General features: G+C 45.3%; 1 protein-coding gene across 3 annotated transcripts in view; it reads right to left on the bottom strand.

The window, feature by feature from the left end:
- The window catches only part of SIDT1 (SID1 transmembrane family member 1), a 42,182-nt gene extending 26,705 nt beyond the window's left edge, over window positions 1-15,477 (bottom strand). For 2 of the 3 annotated variants that reach the window (XM_027653299.1, XM_027653297.1), the window contains exons 1-2: window positions 15,016-15,477; window positions 934-1,055 (exon numbers count right to left, since the gene is read on the bottom strand). In XM_027653299.1, the coding sequence (XP_027509100.1) occupies window positions 934-1,055; window positions 15,016-15,201 (308 nt within the window). In that variant the 5' untranslated portion in view covers window positions 15,202-15,477. The remainder of the gene's footprint in view (window positions 1-933; window positions 1,056-15,015) is intronic. The other variant, XM_027653298.1, reaches the window with a different exon arrangement.
- Between the last annotated feature and the right edge of the window lie 1,221 nt (window positions 15,478-16,698).

Here is a 16,698-nt window from a genome sequence, read left to right as displayed (position 1 = left end):
AGGGAAAGTTGGATGGAAAAGCGAGCGAGAGAGAGCAGTTAAAAAGTTGTTCAGCAGTTCTAAGAATGACATCATTTTTCCCCTGCTCTCATAACTGCAATTGTAATCTGAAAGGCCAAGGGCATTCAGCATTTTATTCAAAGCTCAAACTCCACTTCTATTGTCTCTTGGGGTCCACACGAGGGACTGGTTCACTTCCCTCGAGGATGCCCATGCCATCTGTAGATCTTTAATATCTGCCATTTACTGGAGGCAAAGAGCAATGACAGCCCAGAGCAGCCGCTGCTGTAACCATCCCCTCTGTCAGGCAAAACACTGCAGGGTATCTGCTGCCCAGCACCAGGACTCAGTCACAGGACAAAACCTCACATCTCAGATGGTCTAAGGAGCCTGCAAAGTTTCCATATCTGCAGCCTAAAGAGCTCTGAGGTTGAAGGTATAAAGCAGCATTCCTTTTGAAAAGAAAACGCCTCCCAAACAACTACCCCAGAATAGACTTAACACTTGGGTTTACCTGGGGTGGAAAACAGAGGAGAGCCCTTATTTCTCAAATACACTGTAACACAACAGTTGAGAGTGCTCTTTCAAGAGCTTGTTCAAATCCTGCTCCAAAATAGAGCCCAAGAACTACCCACACACATGGTAAACAACTGTGGAATGACAACAATGACATGTGGTAGATTCACAGGCAGATTCCCAGGAGACAAGCCTCCTGGTACGCTGTGTACATATCTGAGAAACTAAGAGACAAGAGTAGGCTGCCAAGTAAGAGGCTACCAACCAAATCTTGGTCTTCCTGTCAACAGTGATCAAGCATGCTTTGCTACCAAGCCCTGCGGTCTACACAGGTTACAAGACCTAGCAATTGAGGAAAGCTGATGATGGATAAGCTGGCAGGCAAGTATGTTACAAAGAAGAGACTTCAGTGCTTACAGGCCTCGAAAAATTAGTGGGACCTGCCACGACAGTACTCCCTTCTGTTGGCGAACTACAAACAGTACAGGATATCGGAGGTTCTCGGAGCTGCTGTTCACGTACACCCGCACTGCATCCACCTGAGGGAAGAGAAAGGAGAGCACAGGTAAGTATTAGTTTAAGAATAAGACAGCTCCAAACCTAAGTGGGAGGAGCCTGTCCCCCTTCCTCAGTCTAACCTAGATGCTGACAATATCCACAGGGAGATCAATGCTGTTTGTCAATAGACTGGTTATTCAGATCCAGAGGTCATTTACAGAAGTGTCTCTTTGCTGATGCTGTAACCCAGAACCACAGCCCTGCACCCAGGTCAGAGGTTACTGTCTGATAATATACAGTGAACCAATACACAAGGCATAATAAGAAGAGAGTTCAGTAGCTTCTGCTAGGAGCAACCTGAATAACTTGTGCTATAAAATCAATCAAACGCACACACACAAAATGTAGACCCAAAGCTACAACTGAGAATTTTCTTGCTTGGACTCTTATGTACCCTCCTCTATCAACTTACTGGGAAAGTCACAAATATGACGGAGATTACAAGGACAAAAAAGCAGGATAGCAGCTACCACCTGGCTCTGATGTAAATGATACCCAGATAGACATAACCTATATATACTCCACCTATCAAAACAGGAACACGCTGCTGAGTGCCCTCAAGTGGACAAGGAAGGCTGCTTTGCCTTGTGAGCAAGGGTTTTAATGCAGTCCACTGCACCAGCAACTGAAATTTTTCCTTACATTACCTGGTCACCACACGGCAACAGAGGTAGGACAGCTGTGGGGTATAACACCCTCAGTTCACCTTTTGAGAAGCCAGCAAGCAGTTTATCTGCACCAAATAGAAATGTCACCATTTCCATTTGAAAAGAACATCCCTTCAGCTCTCCCTCCAGAATGCAGACATTGATGAAGAAAACAGAGTATGAGAACACATAACTCATTGTAAGAGACAGTACATCTTGATTAGATGCCTTTAAAAAATAAAAGCATATTAAGTAGGCAAGATACGCACATTTTAAACCCAACACATCTTGAAAGATTAGAACAGATTCCCACCAGATTAGTGAAAGACTTTTCACAGATATTTTGACTTTATACCCTCCAAAAACAATAAAGGTAGAAGGGGTAGAAGTTTTCTCACCTTCTGAAAAAACATACAAAGTTAGCAAGGTAGCAGGAGGGGAGCTACCTGAGATGGTAGCTTATTCTTACACTGAGGACACCAATTTCAGAGAAAGGGCTTACATTTGCAATCGCAAGTCAAAAAGAAAATGTCCTATTTATTTTTAACGATTCTAAGCTCACATGGGAGTTTAGCCTACTAGAACAAAACACCTTCTTCAAAGCCATAATCATTATCAAATTTCCTGCCATTATCATCACGATACAGAGACTACAGCCACCATTTCCTAAAAATTAAAAAGGCTTCAATAAAAAATAAAATAATAAATAATTCAATTAAAACCCCCTTTGAGACAGAAGGGCAGACACTGGAATCTTTTTCCATTGTCTTCTGGCTTCTAAACCTTTGCACGCCTTCCAGATTTTTCTTCCGGTTACAAAAACCACACACGCAATTTTGTTTCCAAGTAAATTTCGCCATAGGGTGCTAAAATGAAGTTAAGAAAAACACCATCACAAAGCAAAATGCACAAGGAACACCTAAAGGTATCAACACAGGAAGCCACCACAAACAGACAGCATTGAAGGGATATTTGGTGGTTTCCTTAGTCTCTGTGTCTTAGTCTTTCCCCAGCCCTGCTCGGCTGGGGGAGCCGTGCCAGCACACGCTGGTGTAACTGGGAAACACAGGACTGGGCTGAACAAGCTGCTGTTTGTTTGTCAGTGTTTGCTGTAGTCATTGTGAACAGGGACACAAGCGAAGCAACGTTTAAACTGAACAAGAAAACAAATCTAAGGAGCATGAAGACACGATGGTCAAGCCAGAGTTCTGCAAGGAGCCATTGTCCATCCACAGGAAAACCAACTATCATTGCAGAAAGGACACATTTCAGCACCCAGCAGCTTTTTGCCCATGAAACAGTCAAAGCACGCCCACCTCTACAGGTGAAGTCATTCTCACTGCCTCTGGTTAAACACCAGTCTGTGAACCCTCCAGGGCTCAGCACATCAGCACAATGCAACAGGGAGCTCACAGTAAAGAGCACTACTGGGTTATACATCCTCGACTACATATGAATACAAGATAGACATTGGGAAATTCTCTTCTTCACTGACGTCACGAATACAGAACATAACCCATAACATGGGTTAAGCATATGTGGCAGATAGTCAGATTTACTTAATTGTATAGGAGTATAAGTACATTAAATGAGTACAATTCATTCCCAGTCCTCTCAGTCTCTCCTTATAGGGGAGGTGCTCCAGTGCCTTCATCGGCTTTGTGGCTCTGCACTGGAATCACTCCAGCAAGTCCATGCTTGTCTTGTACTGGGAAGACCAGAATTTGGCACAAGCACGATCACCTAGAGCCAGCTGACCATGGATGGAGACTCCACAACCTCTCTGGGAGACCTGTTATGGTGACTGACCACTCTCAGTAAGAAAAAGTTGCCTCATCTATCCCAGAGAAGGACAACGGAAGGAAAAAAAGAGCATTTGTGATTAATGCTTTGACAGGGAAAGCTTGAGAGGGGAGAGAAGGTCCTTTCCCTCTGCTGTGATCCAGTAGTCAGATTCCTCATTTGGTTTCCCTCTCTCCACAAAGCTAAGCTGACTATATACCATCTACAACACTTACTCAGCTTTGCTGCCAATTCCATTATCTTATAATACCAGTAAGAAATAGGATTACTAGGAGGGAGGCAAGATTCTCAAGCCTCAATATTCTTTTAAATCTAAGCACTTACCCACATGAAAACTCATATATGCTATATTACTACTATACCTGACTTCTCTGTTGTGTTCAGCACTCTGCTGCCTGGAACAGCTGCTTAGAGCTCCTCTGACCTGTTCCTATGAAAGCCCATATTCAAATGCCTTGAGCTCTTTTTGGTCTGATAATATCTGGGGCAGCATCCAGCTGCATCAAGGCAGGACCACCTATAGTCTAAGTATGGTATCACAGGTGTGATTCCATTACTTTCATCTGTCTCACCTTTCTCTCTGTACTCTACACAGGCAAAGCTGCTTCTCAGGCTACGTTCAAATAGGTTGCCTCAGAGAGGAACACCAGAAAGTCAGAAGCAGCATTTACAGAGCAGCTCATTAAGAAGAACCCTGTGTACTTTAAATTTCACATCAATATATCAACAATTCACTTGTAGCAAATAACCTCTGCTTCTGCATTTGCACATACCCAGACCAATCAGGAGCATCACACACCCTAAACCCATCAAAATCTTTATTATAAAGTCCAAGAAACTAACAGGGTGATTGAGAAGTTGGACAAATGGTGATTGAGGTTCCAGTCCACCCAGTTATTTACCCTGCTGCCATCACCACAGTATAACACAGGGCCTCTTGTGAGCAGATCCTGCACTTCCAGTGGAGGGGCCAGATCCCAGTCCTAGGATTCAGTTCCACTCTCCCCCTGTCAAGTCTCAGGGATACAGCAGCAGCTCCCAGCAGCATAAAGCTTTGGTTGATGGGCCTCTTTCTGACACAAAAGCTATTCCTTACAATCACAGCAATAAAACAGATGGGATTTGCCTGTTGGCCAAACCTGCGCAAGAAGCTGCCAACTGATGGTCCCCCCAGATCCTTCTCAGCACTTGTAAATGAGCTCGGAGATTTCAGAGCAACAAAGTTCAGCAGAATCTAAGTGCAATTACAAGGAAGCTTGGGAAAGTGGAGAAAGGATTACCACCTAACTGCAAACAGGGCTTCTCTCGTCTGCAGTCACTCGTTCTCCAATTTAGTGCTACAGAGTGGAAGGAACCATAATTAGTGTCTCGGAGAAAACCATTTTCCCTGGCAGGATGTACTGTCTAGCAGGAGCATCAAAAGGGACAGGGATAAAAATGTAACACCTATGAACTGATGTTTGTGGTTTTTCAGGCCTTCTCTAATTAACATACCTTAAACTTTAAATCCACATTTTGCCTCTAGATTCTCTTGTCTTGATAGACGATATATACATTTTCACACAACAGATATAATGAATTCACTTCTGAGCCAGCGTTAGTAGTCCCATCTTCCCCTTTGAAAGTCAGCATTTGGCATTTGCCTCAAGCAAAGTATTTTTAAAAGAGTGAAAAAAAATCAGGAAGTAAAGGGAAAAAAAGGTGATTTATTTACTTCAAACATGTTTTCCCCTCCACACCTTTCCAAAGGTTATTTCGTTTTAAAAACAGGCAGTTCTAATGCAAGACCCCCTCCTTGCTACAGAACTATGGCTCTCATCACATAAACGAGATCTCGAATGTAGAGACAAGAGAAAATCCAGCTAAAAAGTATTATATAATTTTTTTGAAAATTATAATCATCACAAAGACTATGAGCCTCCTCAGCATCCATCTTCACTCAGCACTGGTGAAACGAGGAGGAAGTTTTGCCTGGGCAGTGAGAGGGTCAACCAGGCTGTTGTCACTCCTGCATCTCTACCACTGCTGAGGGACTTCATTTTAGAGCAGATCCATTCCCAGCATCACAGAAAGCTAGTTGCACTTTCCCCTTCCTTGTACACACAGAGAAGGAGGCTGTCTATATTGGTACTATAATATGGTGCTAGATTTCATCTTTACCTTCCAAGCTGAAATCCCCACAGCCTCAACAGTCCAGGCCGGATCTTGAGAAACAACCTTGTGTGTCAAATGCTCCCTTTGACAGCCAGGCCCTGCACAAATATTTGCCATCACTAACCATACTGTTGCCTTTCGCACTGTGGGGCTGAGGGAGAGTCAGGACTGCTTCAGAGACTTCTGCTCCTCACATTCCTTCCCAGCACCAAGCCTCTGCCATGTGCAGAGGCTATTCACCAAACAAGATCATGATAGTTTTGTTTCTCAGACGACTGACCTTGAGGTTTCTTCTGTATTTCAAGGCAGACAGAGCAGTAAGACAGCTGAATAAAGAGAGAGCTCTCAGCACTATATAAAAACGTTACACCAGGAAAGACAAATATTTGTACTTCAGCTCCACCACCACCATGGAGACAGGGGGAGGGGAAAATAAAAAGAAAGGAAAAAAAGTACAACTGAATTTTATTCTCTAGATGGGAATAGGAGAAAGGAGCCAGTCCCAAATTCACACAGCTGAACAGAACCAACATGGTTGTAAACATTAAGCAAAATAAACCAGGCTCTTGTTGGCATGAAAGAGTCCTTGGACTGATTATTAAATCTGCATTTCCCACAGAGATTGCAGTTTAAGGCTGTGGGTATGTGAATTTAAGGGCAGGCAGGAGGTTGCAACAACAGTTTCTGCTGCAAGCAAAGGTTTCCAAGAGCTTCACTGTGGGTTCCTTTTCAAAACTTCTTGCTAGGCAAAGCCTTTGAATCACACCAGGGCTCCACCATGTTCTCCACCACACCCACATACAAGCCGCTCCTTGCGAGGCCGCTGGGGATTATCAGTCCACGTTGCGACAGCACTTGGTCATGGGCCTGACGAGGCACCAAGCCAAGCCAGTGGGCAGGGAACACATCCGGCAAGCAAACACACCAGTCGTAGTCACAAGGAAAGGTCTCAGCGCAGGGTATGTGTACAAAAGCCACCGAACTGCCGCTGCCTGCTGTTGCACAAGAAAGAGGTGCTTCATATTTATGTAAACCCTGAAATTAAGTGAAGTAGGATTCAGAGAGACACCGAAGCACATACCTGTCCATGCTGAACTCGGCTGCTCTTCCCACTGATAATGCAACTGGGGGAAGCTGAGACCCTGACGGAAGATAGTTATAAGACAGCGACAAGTTCTCTCTTCTGCCCTCATATGAGCTATAAACAGCACTCCTGTCTGGCAACAAAATAACTGGAGCTCAGAGGATCATTCCCTTTTAGCCTCTCTGTCCAACTGTGTGCTCCAGTGTCAATAAGTCTTAACTGCCAAAAGCAATCTGTCCAATAATCTTGGCCTGCAGTTTTCTTCCAGCACTTCTGCCAGGAGTATTAAATACCCAAAGCAGCATAAACTAAGCGACAGACTCTGGGTATGTCAAGCACAGCCTCAGACACATTAACGTAATTGTTCCAGAATTAGTATTTTTCATTTAAATGTCTCACTTTGTGCAAACATGCTGTGTGGCCTTACAGTCTGGCATGGATTTTCCCATGAGTTCACTTGTTTGCAACAGTATCTGTGCAGCAGAAATGGAAGTAAGACAAATACAAAGCATGATAATATTTATCTTTTTCCATTTTTGAAATTTTGTCCTCTGACCAAAGCCACTAGGGAGTCTCCAGGACAGCCAGAAAGAAAAACGCAGAGTTGCCATGCCAGATGAAATAGGTACTTGTTTCTGAACACCCTCATGCTTCAGGAAGATGTTAAAAATAAACAAATCCTTTTTTAACAGGCAGTTAAGGAACAAACTACTCTCCAATAATTGCATCTTCCTAACCCACAGCAGGTGGTACCCTGAACCAGGACAACCCTTGAACCAAATAGATTTATAACCTTTCCAAATTTGCTGCAACCCCAAGCTCATAGCAATAACTCCAGGGACTGCTGTCAGAACACGGATACCCGGTTCTCTCTTGGGTCCCAAGTTCTTCACCTCAGTAACATTTTGGATATGGATTGAATTACGTGTTGTAATTAATGTTGTCCTTTTTTTTTTAACCATTTCTCATTTGTTTTAAACCACACTGAAGTAGCTATTTCTATGCCCAAAGGAAAACATCAGTTTTAAAAAAAGTAAGGAAGGCTGTTTCTGAAATCCTCTGTGGTTCTCCAAGTATACACAGCAGGAAATTATGTTTGCTTATGCAAATATACTAAACTATATTTTCAAACTGAGCAGATGGCACACCCTTGCAATATACCTTCTAAGGTCTGCATTTTCATTCCTTAAATATCCCCTGAAATAGCAGATGAGGTCCATATAGGAAAATCATACCTCCTTACCCAACAACTTCTGCACAAGTTATTTAAGGACATTTCAACCTTTACTTATAATGCACATGTATAATAAATTGTTGCACTGTTCTTGGAAAGAGTTCAAACTAAGGAGAGGCAATTTGATGAAGTTACTCTTCTTCAGAATTTGTTTTCTTTTTTTATCTAAACATCTTAGGGATGGGGAGGGGGCAGCAGGGGGAACAACAAAACCTGACCAGCTTTGATTTTAAACAACAGGACAGCCCAACAAGAAGGGAGTGATTTTAAGATTTAGAACGACATGCAAATTCAAAAGAGATGCTTTAATTCAAGGACAAGTTATTGAGCTTGACAGCATTAGGTTACACATCAGAAATAAAAATAAAATTCTTGCCAGCACTGTAGCCACCATCTGAAGGTCTGCAGGTTACCCTGCAGGAAACCAGAGCAGCTTTCAGGCTTTTTTCCTAAAGTCTGCAAACTGATAGCCTGTGTCAAGATGTACTTTGTTTTGCCCCTCTAGGAAGGGAAACCCACAGAGAGCAAAATCCTAGAAAGATAAAGAATAATTTAAATTCAAAGGGATCTCAGTTGAACACATGTTCCTAACCCCAGCTCAAAGCAAAGCCACCTCCCACGCCATTCTTTCACTTAGGATATCCCATTTTTGTCAGAGACAGTTCAATACTGTATTTTCTGATGCAAAAATCAATGGCCAAGCTTGTGTTTTCAGCAGATCCCCACACCACTTTTCTCATAGTTTATTTTTGTTTTCCCCTGTAAGCAAGAACTTTCTATGTGACTGGGCAGGGTGAGGAGTGGTCAAGAGAACCCACTGAGAAGCAGCAAGCACATTCCAAGTGCTGTGTGCTCTACACTGCCTACTCTGTCACCTCCTAGGGTTGGTTGTTTTCTTTAAAAAAGATAAATTAAATACACAGATTAGTCCAAAGGGATTCTGTTGAACCTTGCTTGGCTTCAGACATCATATACTATAACTTGCTTTGATTTTTCTGGATTTGACATTGTGCCTACATTCCTGTCTCATAAGGCACTCACTATTAGGTTCCAGAAATGGTATGCTGAGGCCCTTCCAGTGTACTGTGGTGAACAGACTAGAGCCAGCAACCAAAAATCAACAGTGTTGAGGCCCTGGAGATCCTGCAGTAACAGCAGCTCTACTGACCTCAGGAGATCTCATCCAAATAGTCTTCCTAGTTTCTTCAGTTTTTACCTGAATCTTTGTGGCTCAACTGGTGGGCTTCCACTCAGCATTAAGGAAAGACAGAACCTAACCTATTCCCCTCACTATAGCTCAGGTTCAGCCTTCTCTAAACAGTAGACTATAGTTTTATTGCATGCATGGTGTAGCTGTGGACTGGAAATTGGGCTGGAGCCAAGACTAACACTATGAAGAATATGTGCAGGAGACCATGGGACTACTTTGAGGCAGCTTAGTTCCAGCATGATGGGTCCTACATGTGAAATCCAAAACCAGCTCAGAAACGAGTGGTGAAAAAATTGCTCTTTGAGTTGTTAAAATAGACATGGGTGCTGCTGGAGCAGAACCTACCCTCATGTGTCAAACAGCAGAGAACAGCGAACACAGACTTGATCACTGCCACTGATTAAACCAGGTTGCCCTGTGCAGAAGATCAAGGAGTTTCCCTGCAGCCAGGACAGATGGCTTTGGTCTGAGCAAGTGACTCATCACAGAATCCCAGAGGAACATATGGGTGAATTCCAGTTCTGGCTCCTTGCATTGGAAAAAGCAAGTGCAAGTGCCATCCACACCTAGAATCCAGGAGACCCATTCACTAGGGGACAGAGGAACACAAGTGCATTATGCTCTTTGGGCTGGAAAAGGCACTTGGTCACAAGGTTACAAGCATCTAACTGAAAGACTTCTGATCATTCTGCTAATGTTGATATCCCTCTTCCCCCCTTAGGTCAGTCAACTTTCTCCCATCTGCAACTACGAAAAAAAGGAATGGTAATGATGGCAGCAACCCTTTCTGGTGGCACATGGCCCCTCTCACTCATTGACTGAGGGTAATTTTTTACTCATCACCCTTCAGATAAACTTCACATACAAAACAGTCACTCCAGGGCTACACGTCCTCACACTGCACAACTGCTCAGCAGAGAAGCCACAGCTAAATCTACTGCCAATCACAACTTACACTAAGCTGGACCATATGGGAACTGAGACTGGGACTCTGTTCCTAGTCCTGGCAAGGGAGGAGGAGGAAAATATCACCCACTCTTCCTCCTGAAATAGGTACAGTGCACTACTCAGCTTTTGAGCTCATCATATAGGTGCATCCCACTGCTCAGCTTTTGAGCTCATCACAACCAACGTGCATTGCATGAATGTCCAAGAGCTGTGTCTGGATTGCAGCAGCTTTCCTACAAATGGAAAGTTGGAAACTTGTTCTCCTGAGACATACTTGGTTTTATAAATATAGCCCAAGTATTTCCCAAATCATACATTCAGCTGATCTGAGCTCCAATCAGGAAAAAGAACTTCTGTTGTCTTCTTCCTCATGATATTCTCCTGGACTGCTTAGGACCTGGTACAGGACATACCCACGTGCACAGTGTTAGTGTAATTTGTGTTTTCAGCAAATTAACCATTAGCAACTGCCAGAGCTTACAGTGGTGGAAGGAGTCATTCGCTTTGAATTACTTCAGTACTCCCACACACTTCTCTGTTTGAAAGCCTCTGTATTATTGTAATCATGGAACTAAGCATGTTCTCTCACTTCACACATAAAGCCTTCTCTAGTCAATGGTAAATCCAGCAGAAACATTTTACAACTCTTTTTCAGTCTTCTGGGTAGGAACACACTGCACAGCTAGCTCCAGCAAATCAATTCTCCTTCCTTTCTCCTTCACAAGTAGAAACATATTGAATACGTGGAATTGGAGATGTTCAAGAGTGTGCTCATTTTTTTCATTCATCTGGATGTCTCCAGTTGAGACAATCCTAAAATAAGATAATCCTGTTTGCCCAACTAATTGTTTACCAGACTTCTAATAGTGCACATCTGCCTTTGCTGTTAGAGCATGACAGCACAGTAACAAGCGCAACAGCTGGTTTTATTCTATATTTTTTACACTCACAGTTAAACATTAAACAAACAGCTGTATAGAGCAGAAAATTTTAAAGAGCAGCTAGAAGGAGGAAAAGGGAATTCAAAAAGCAGTAAGACTACTCCTTTACAAAGACTTTTCACCACAAGGAAGGAGTTTGTCATGTCCCTCTGTTCACGAGCCAGCTCTAGAAGACCCTTGCAACAGAGGTGGCTGTGCTTCTCCTCAGCAGAGCTTTACTTTTAAAGTTCCACCTCAGGAATTAAGGCCTAAATCCTAGCACATAAAAGTCTGACAGCTCTCCTGCCTCAAAACACAAGGTGAAGTGTTTCTGCACAGCACTTAAGAGGGCTTTTCCCCCTCCACAGGCAAAGAGAAGAGACCTGGCATTATATATATGCATAAAAGTTTCAACTAGATGATTTTTCAGCATGTAAGTATCCTTATTTTCATTTTACCAATCAGTTGCACAGAAGAGAAGTCACTTGCCCATCTCAAAGAAGCTCTGCTCCAGAGGCCTGAGTTGTACTTTCTTTATCTTGTATACAGCTGCCTGTGAGTACTCTCATAGGACTTGCTATACCCCTCCCCTCATGCAAGCATCCCCGTATCCCAAGGAGTAAGGAAGATTATGTGGATGAAGAACATCCTCTGAGATCAGGCAAGCACAACACTTTTCAGAAAGCAGGAAGTCTCTAAAGCACCAAATATAAGTAATAGTCTTCCTCCCTCCTTTCCCTCATCCATCATTCAAGCACTGCTCTATTCAGCTGCATTTTCAGATGTGCCTGGGCAGCCATAAAACGTGAGCAATCAGAACACTTACAGAGGGCTGACGGGTTACAAGCCAGCCTCATGCCCTGTCCTTGGCCCCAAGTCTTCCCTTGTTCTGTAGATCTGCCCTCATGAGAGAGAGCAGGAGAGAGGAGAAAACACTAGAATTCACAGCATCACAAAAAAAAAAAAAGTCTGTCTTCAGAGCCAGACCACTCCAGACCTGACTTTGCTTCAGAGGGAAAGCAATTAAACTCACCCACTGCAGCCCTTCCACATGGAAAATGCTCTTTTTATTCAATTAACTTTCCTGTAACTAAGGTTAATAGTCTATGTGGTATCTGCCTCGAGGTTTCAGAGGCTTCTGGCTGAACTGCCATCAGCACAGAGACAGGAAGAGACTGAAAAAACCAGGAAGAGCAGAGAGCTCACAAGTGGCAGGCAACTGGGAAACACTGGCTAATGCTGCACTCACTAGGAGTTCAAGGCTAAAGACTGCATAAAAGGCGACTACCACAGTAAGTTTTTGCAGGACTTGCATCCCTTCAGAAGACCCAAAACTACCCAGAGGACAGCACATCCCTTGCATAAGAAAACCCTGCCCACAAATGCTCAGTTCCACATTAAAGTCAAGATTTCCACTAGCAAGCTTCTGAATCTTGAGCAATCCTCAACTGCAGGAAAATGCAGGACCACCAGGACAGCTCAACCTTTGCCTCTGACCAAGCCAGCAAGAAGAGACCTAGTCATGTTTGCCTCTCATCAGTTCAGGGCTGTAGCTGGGGAAGGGGCTACACACACCCACAGCCAGCTACCCCAATTAGATCAGACACTTTCTTGCAGGCTTCCTCTAGTTCAGCTCAGGAACGACACCTGTAGAGCTCTAGAGGAATCATAGAACGGTTTGAGTCGGAAGATCATCTTTAAAGATCATCTAGTCCAAACACCCTGCCACAGGGTCTTGCTGCATCTTCCCCAGGTCCGGTTTCTCAAGGCCCCATCCAATCTGACTGTGAATGCTCCCAGTGATGTGTATCCACAACTTCTCAGGGCAATCTGTTCCAGTGTCTCACCATAAAAAAACTTATTCCCTATGTCTGACCCAATTCTACACTCTTTCAGTTTAAAACTGTTGCCCCTTGTCATGTCACTACAGAACACTGTAGAAAGCTTCTTTTTATCATTTTTATAAGTTTTTTTTATATATTGAAAGGCCTCAATAAGGTCTCCCTGGAGCCTTCTCTTCTCTAGGATCTTCTCTATCCTCAGAACCTGTTCTGGGCACCCCTCATCAGAAAGCTTCTTATGACAGTCCATCTGCATTTAAATGGGTTTTGTTGTCCAGATTATTTTTCATACCAAGAACTGGTTGCATGGTCCTCTAAGCATATTCATAGCAGTGTTTGGTGAGTTCCACATTAAAAAAAATATTAACCCTCAAACCTGAATTCTCCCTTCTTAGATTTGCTCTTGACCATATCTCTGCAGAGATTTCATGTTCCAGCATACAGGAACATGGAGACTAAAGTTTCTGTTTAAATGAAGTAGTGTGTACTGAGTGGCTCTTCACAGCCACAGGAACAGCCCAGTGTCTAAAAGTAGCCCAGAAGTTGCCTTTGGATACCTGCAAGCACCACTGAGCAGCTGTATGCTTCCTCCCTGCCTCCTTCCACTCTGCTTTCACCCTAGTTCTCCAGGAGAGAAAAATTCTTTGTAGAAGGTGTCCAGCAAAACCACACGATTTCAAAGAGCACATTAAATTGTAGGAACTAGATTAATTTTAACTGAAGTTGATATTCATGTTGTCTCTGCTAACAAGCCCCAGACAGCATTCAGTCCTGTCAACAGGCCTTCATTGTAATACCCCGTAACACCTGAAGAAGCCTAACTTACACCACAACCAGCTTCTAAAGGGAGGCTCAAACCCAAAGTGTGCTTTTGACTTTCTGGGATCATTGGTGACACCCAACAGTTAAGTAATGCTGGGCTCAGTTGCATCATAGCCCAAACACCCAACTGCTGCCCCATAAATACCAGGTGCATTTTATTATATAGTAACACACATAATAAAAGAAAGACAGGTCTTTAAAAGTCTGGATCTTTAGAAACTTCTCAATAAAGCAAAGGATGATTAACACCACCTCCCCCTACTCTCCCACCCAACATCCTCTCTACCACCTCCATTCATATTGAAGCTTTAGTAATATAGTGCGGAAAAAAGCGATGTTTTCCATCTTCTCTTGTCCTGCACAACTGAGGACAGGAGGGAAGATTCATCTGCTTGGTTCACCATCTTTTGGTACATCAGAACATCTTACTCAGCAATTAATGCCCAATCCAAACAACGGGGGCACAGTTTCCAAGGTACCACTCAGCTACTTGAGATAAACACGACATTAAAAAGGGAGGAGGGGGGAACCCGCAGTAACTAGGCATACATAAATGACAGGTTTCCTTCCACCATCAAACAGCCATGGCCCTGGCCGTGCTGCCCTGCAGCCTCCTCACCTGCACAGCCCTGCCTCACCTCCCAGGTTACCAGGGGACAGAACCCTGATCCTACAAAAACACACAGCATGAAAAACGGTATTTAAGAAGATTTATTAAGTGTGCACATACACACTTTTTTTTTGTGGTGGTTTGGGTTTTTTTCTGGGTTTTGGGGGGGTTTCCTGGTTTTTTGGTTTGTTTTTGGTTTATTATGGGGGTTTTTTTTGGGGGGGGGGGGTGTTTTTTTCATATAGTACTAATTTCCTCATAATTCTCTTCTAGACTTCAAACCCATTTTGCTGTTAGAAGCGCTGGATACCAAAAGCCCCTTCGGGAGGGGGCACCAAACCACCCGCCCGCCCCCTGCCTTCTGGGACGCCGCCACCCTCCCACCCCGCAGCTGCGGAGCGCCCTGGCCGCGCCAGGGAATCGCCGGGAACGGCGAAGGGAGCCCGCAGGTGCACTGCGGATCCCGACCCTCGCGGCGGCGGGAGGATGCGGGCAGGACAGAGGGATAGCCCGGCCCGCTCCCGCACAGCGGCGGAGCCGCAGCGGCGCCGGCAGCTCCCCGGCACACGCACACACACTCACACTCACACATGCACCCCCAGGAGGGCGAGGAGCACACGGTGCATTCCCCGGCCACGGGGACCCGGCGCTCCCGGGGTCCCTCTTACCTGCCCGGGCTCGCTGCGGTAGGCGAAGGCATAGACTCGCTCCGCGCTGATGTTCACGGCGCCCCGGTAGACGCGGCCGAAGGCGGCGGGAGCGGGGCTGCCCCCGGGGCCGCCCCCCGCTGCCGCTGCCGCCCAGAGCAGGGCGCAGAGCAGAGCCCCGGGGACCGGGGCCGCGCTCCCGGCCATGGGCTCGGTCCCGCCGGCCCCGCGGGGCGTCCGGACCGAGTGTTCCCGGCAGGGCGGGCGGCGAGGCGCTTTATTTGCGATTTAAATAAATAGCTCGGCGACGCGGATCGGAGGCGGGTGTCAGCCCCGCACACCCCCGCCCTTCGCCCGGGGGGCGCCGAGCAACTTTACCCGGGAAGGACCCTCCGCCGGCCGGAGGGGCGGGGAGGGGAGGGGAAGGGAGGCCGGTCGGCGGGCTGGCCAGCCCAGGGGAGGAGGGTCTCCTCTCTGTGCCCGGCCCCAAATTCTGAGCCGGTCTTGGCAGACGGTTGTAAGCGAGGTTTTCTCCTCGAGGAGCGGTGCCGTGAGCTCAGGGACACGCTGGCATCGTCAGGGACGTGAGGATCAGCATCCACAGGGCTTCGACACTCCCGGCCCACTGAGAGTCAGGGGCGTCCTCGCCCCGTGCTCTGCCGGCTTGCTGGACCGGCAGCTTGCACCTGCGATCTTCCATAGGGCCCTCCCCAACCTTTATTTTTGGCTGCTCATGACTTTGGGATAAGTTCGTCTTTTAGTTCAGTCTAAAGGTGTGAAAGGCAAAATGTCATTTTGTTAATTTCAGCATGGCTCGGTGCATTAATAGATCCTTTGAGTTGTTCGTGAAATTGGCTACAAACAATACTGTGATGCTCTTAACCTTTTCAAAAATACGAGAGCGATACAGTTGGGCTGTGAAAAGGCAAGAGATCTCTCATGGTTTAACTCTCCTATGTTTTTATGTTGAAGACACACCTGGAAAATATGTCAGATTCCATGGTGTAAGGATGCACTTTTAAGTCAGAGAACATAGAGCATCACTAGAAAGCAACCAGAGAGGTTTTTCAGAATGAGGATGAACTTTTAGGAGCCACAGTTTTATAAAGTCAGCCTGAAGTCTCCAACTGCAGTGACTCTGGCCACAGAACGTTTTCAAATTGTGGGGTTTATTTTTAAGGCTGAGAGATTTCCTGAGGGGTCACTCATTGTCTTTGGAGGAAAAGTTGCAAAGCTCAGCAAAAGGAGCATTATGCTGCTGTTTTGATCTTCGGGCCTTTTGTGATATCTGCCAAGAGGAAAAAAAAACAATTGTCAGTGATTGCTGTGTTTGTCTTGAAGCAGGGTGCTGTTTAAGTCACCTTGCCTTTTGTCAGAGTCCCAAGAAGTGTCATTAAGGATGAAAAACCTCAAAACATTAGAGATTTGCTGGAAGATGGACACTCCAACACCAAGATTTTGCCCCTCAGCCTGGAATATCATGGTCTGCAGACCAAGAGCCCTTGTGACTCTATCTTGCCTCTTAATGGGACATGGTGTCAAGTAGTGGTGGCACTGAGAGACTTGTGGGTTCCCTTCACTACTCCATAGAGCCCAGAGTTCCTGAATCCTACAGCTCCTTTCTCACTCACTGCCCTCTTTAGACCCACAGGTCCCTCTCAGGGCCACCAGCCCTCTAGCATGTGCTGGAGGGAGGAGACTAGG

Source organism: Corapipo altera, unplaced genomic scaffold, assembly GCF_003945725.1.
Source record: "Corapipo altera isolate COAL_440 unplaced genomic scaffold, ASM394572v1 61, whole genome shotgun sequence".
In the NCBI taxonomy this organism is placed as follows: Eukaryota; Metazoa; Chordata; class Aves; order Passeriformes; family Pipridae; genus Corapipo; species Corapipo altera.
This window is presented reverse-complemented; position numbering and strand designations above follow the sequence as displayed.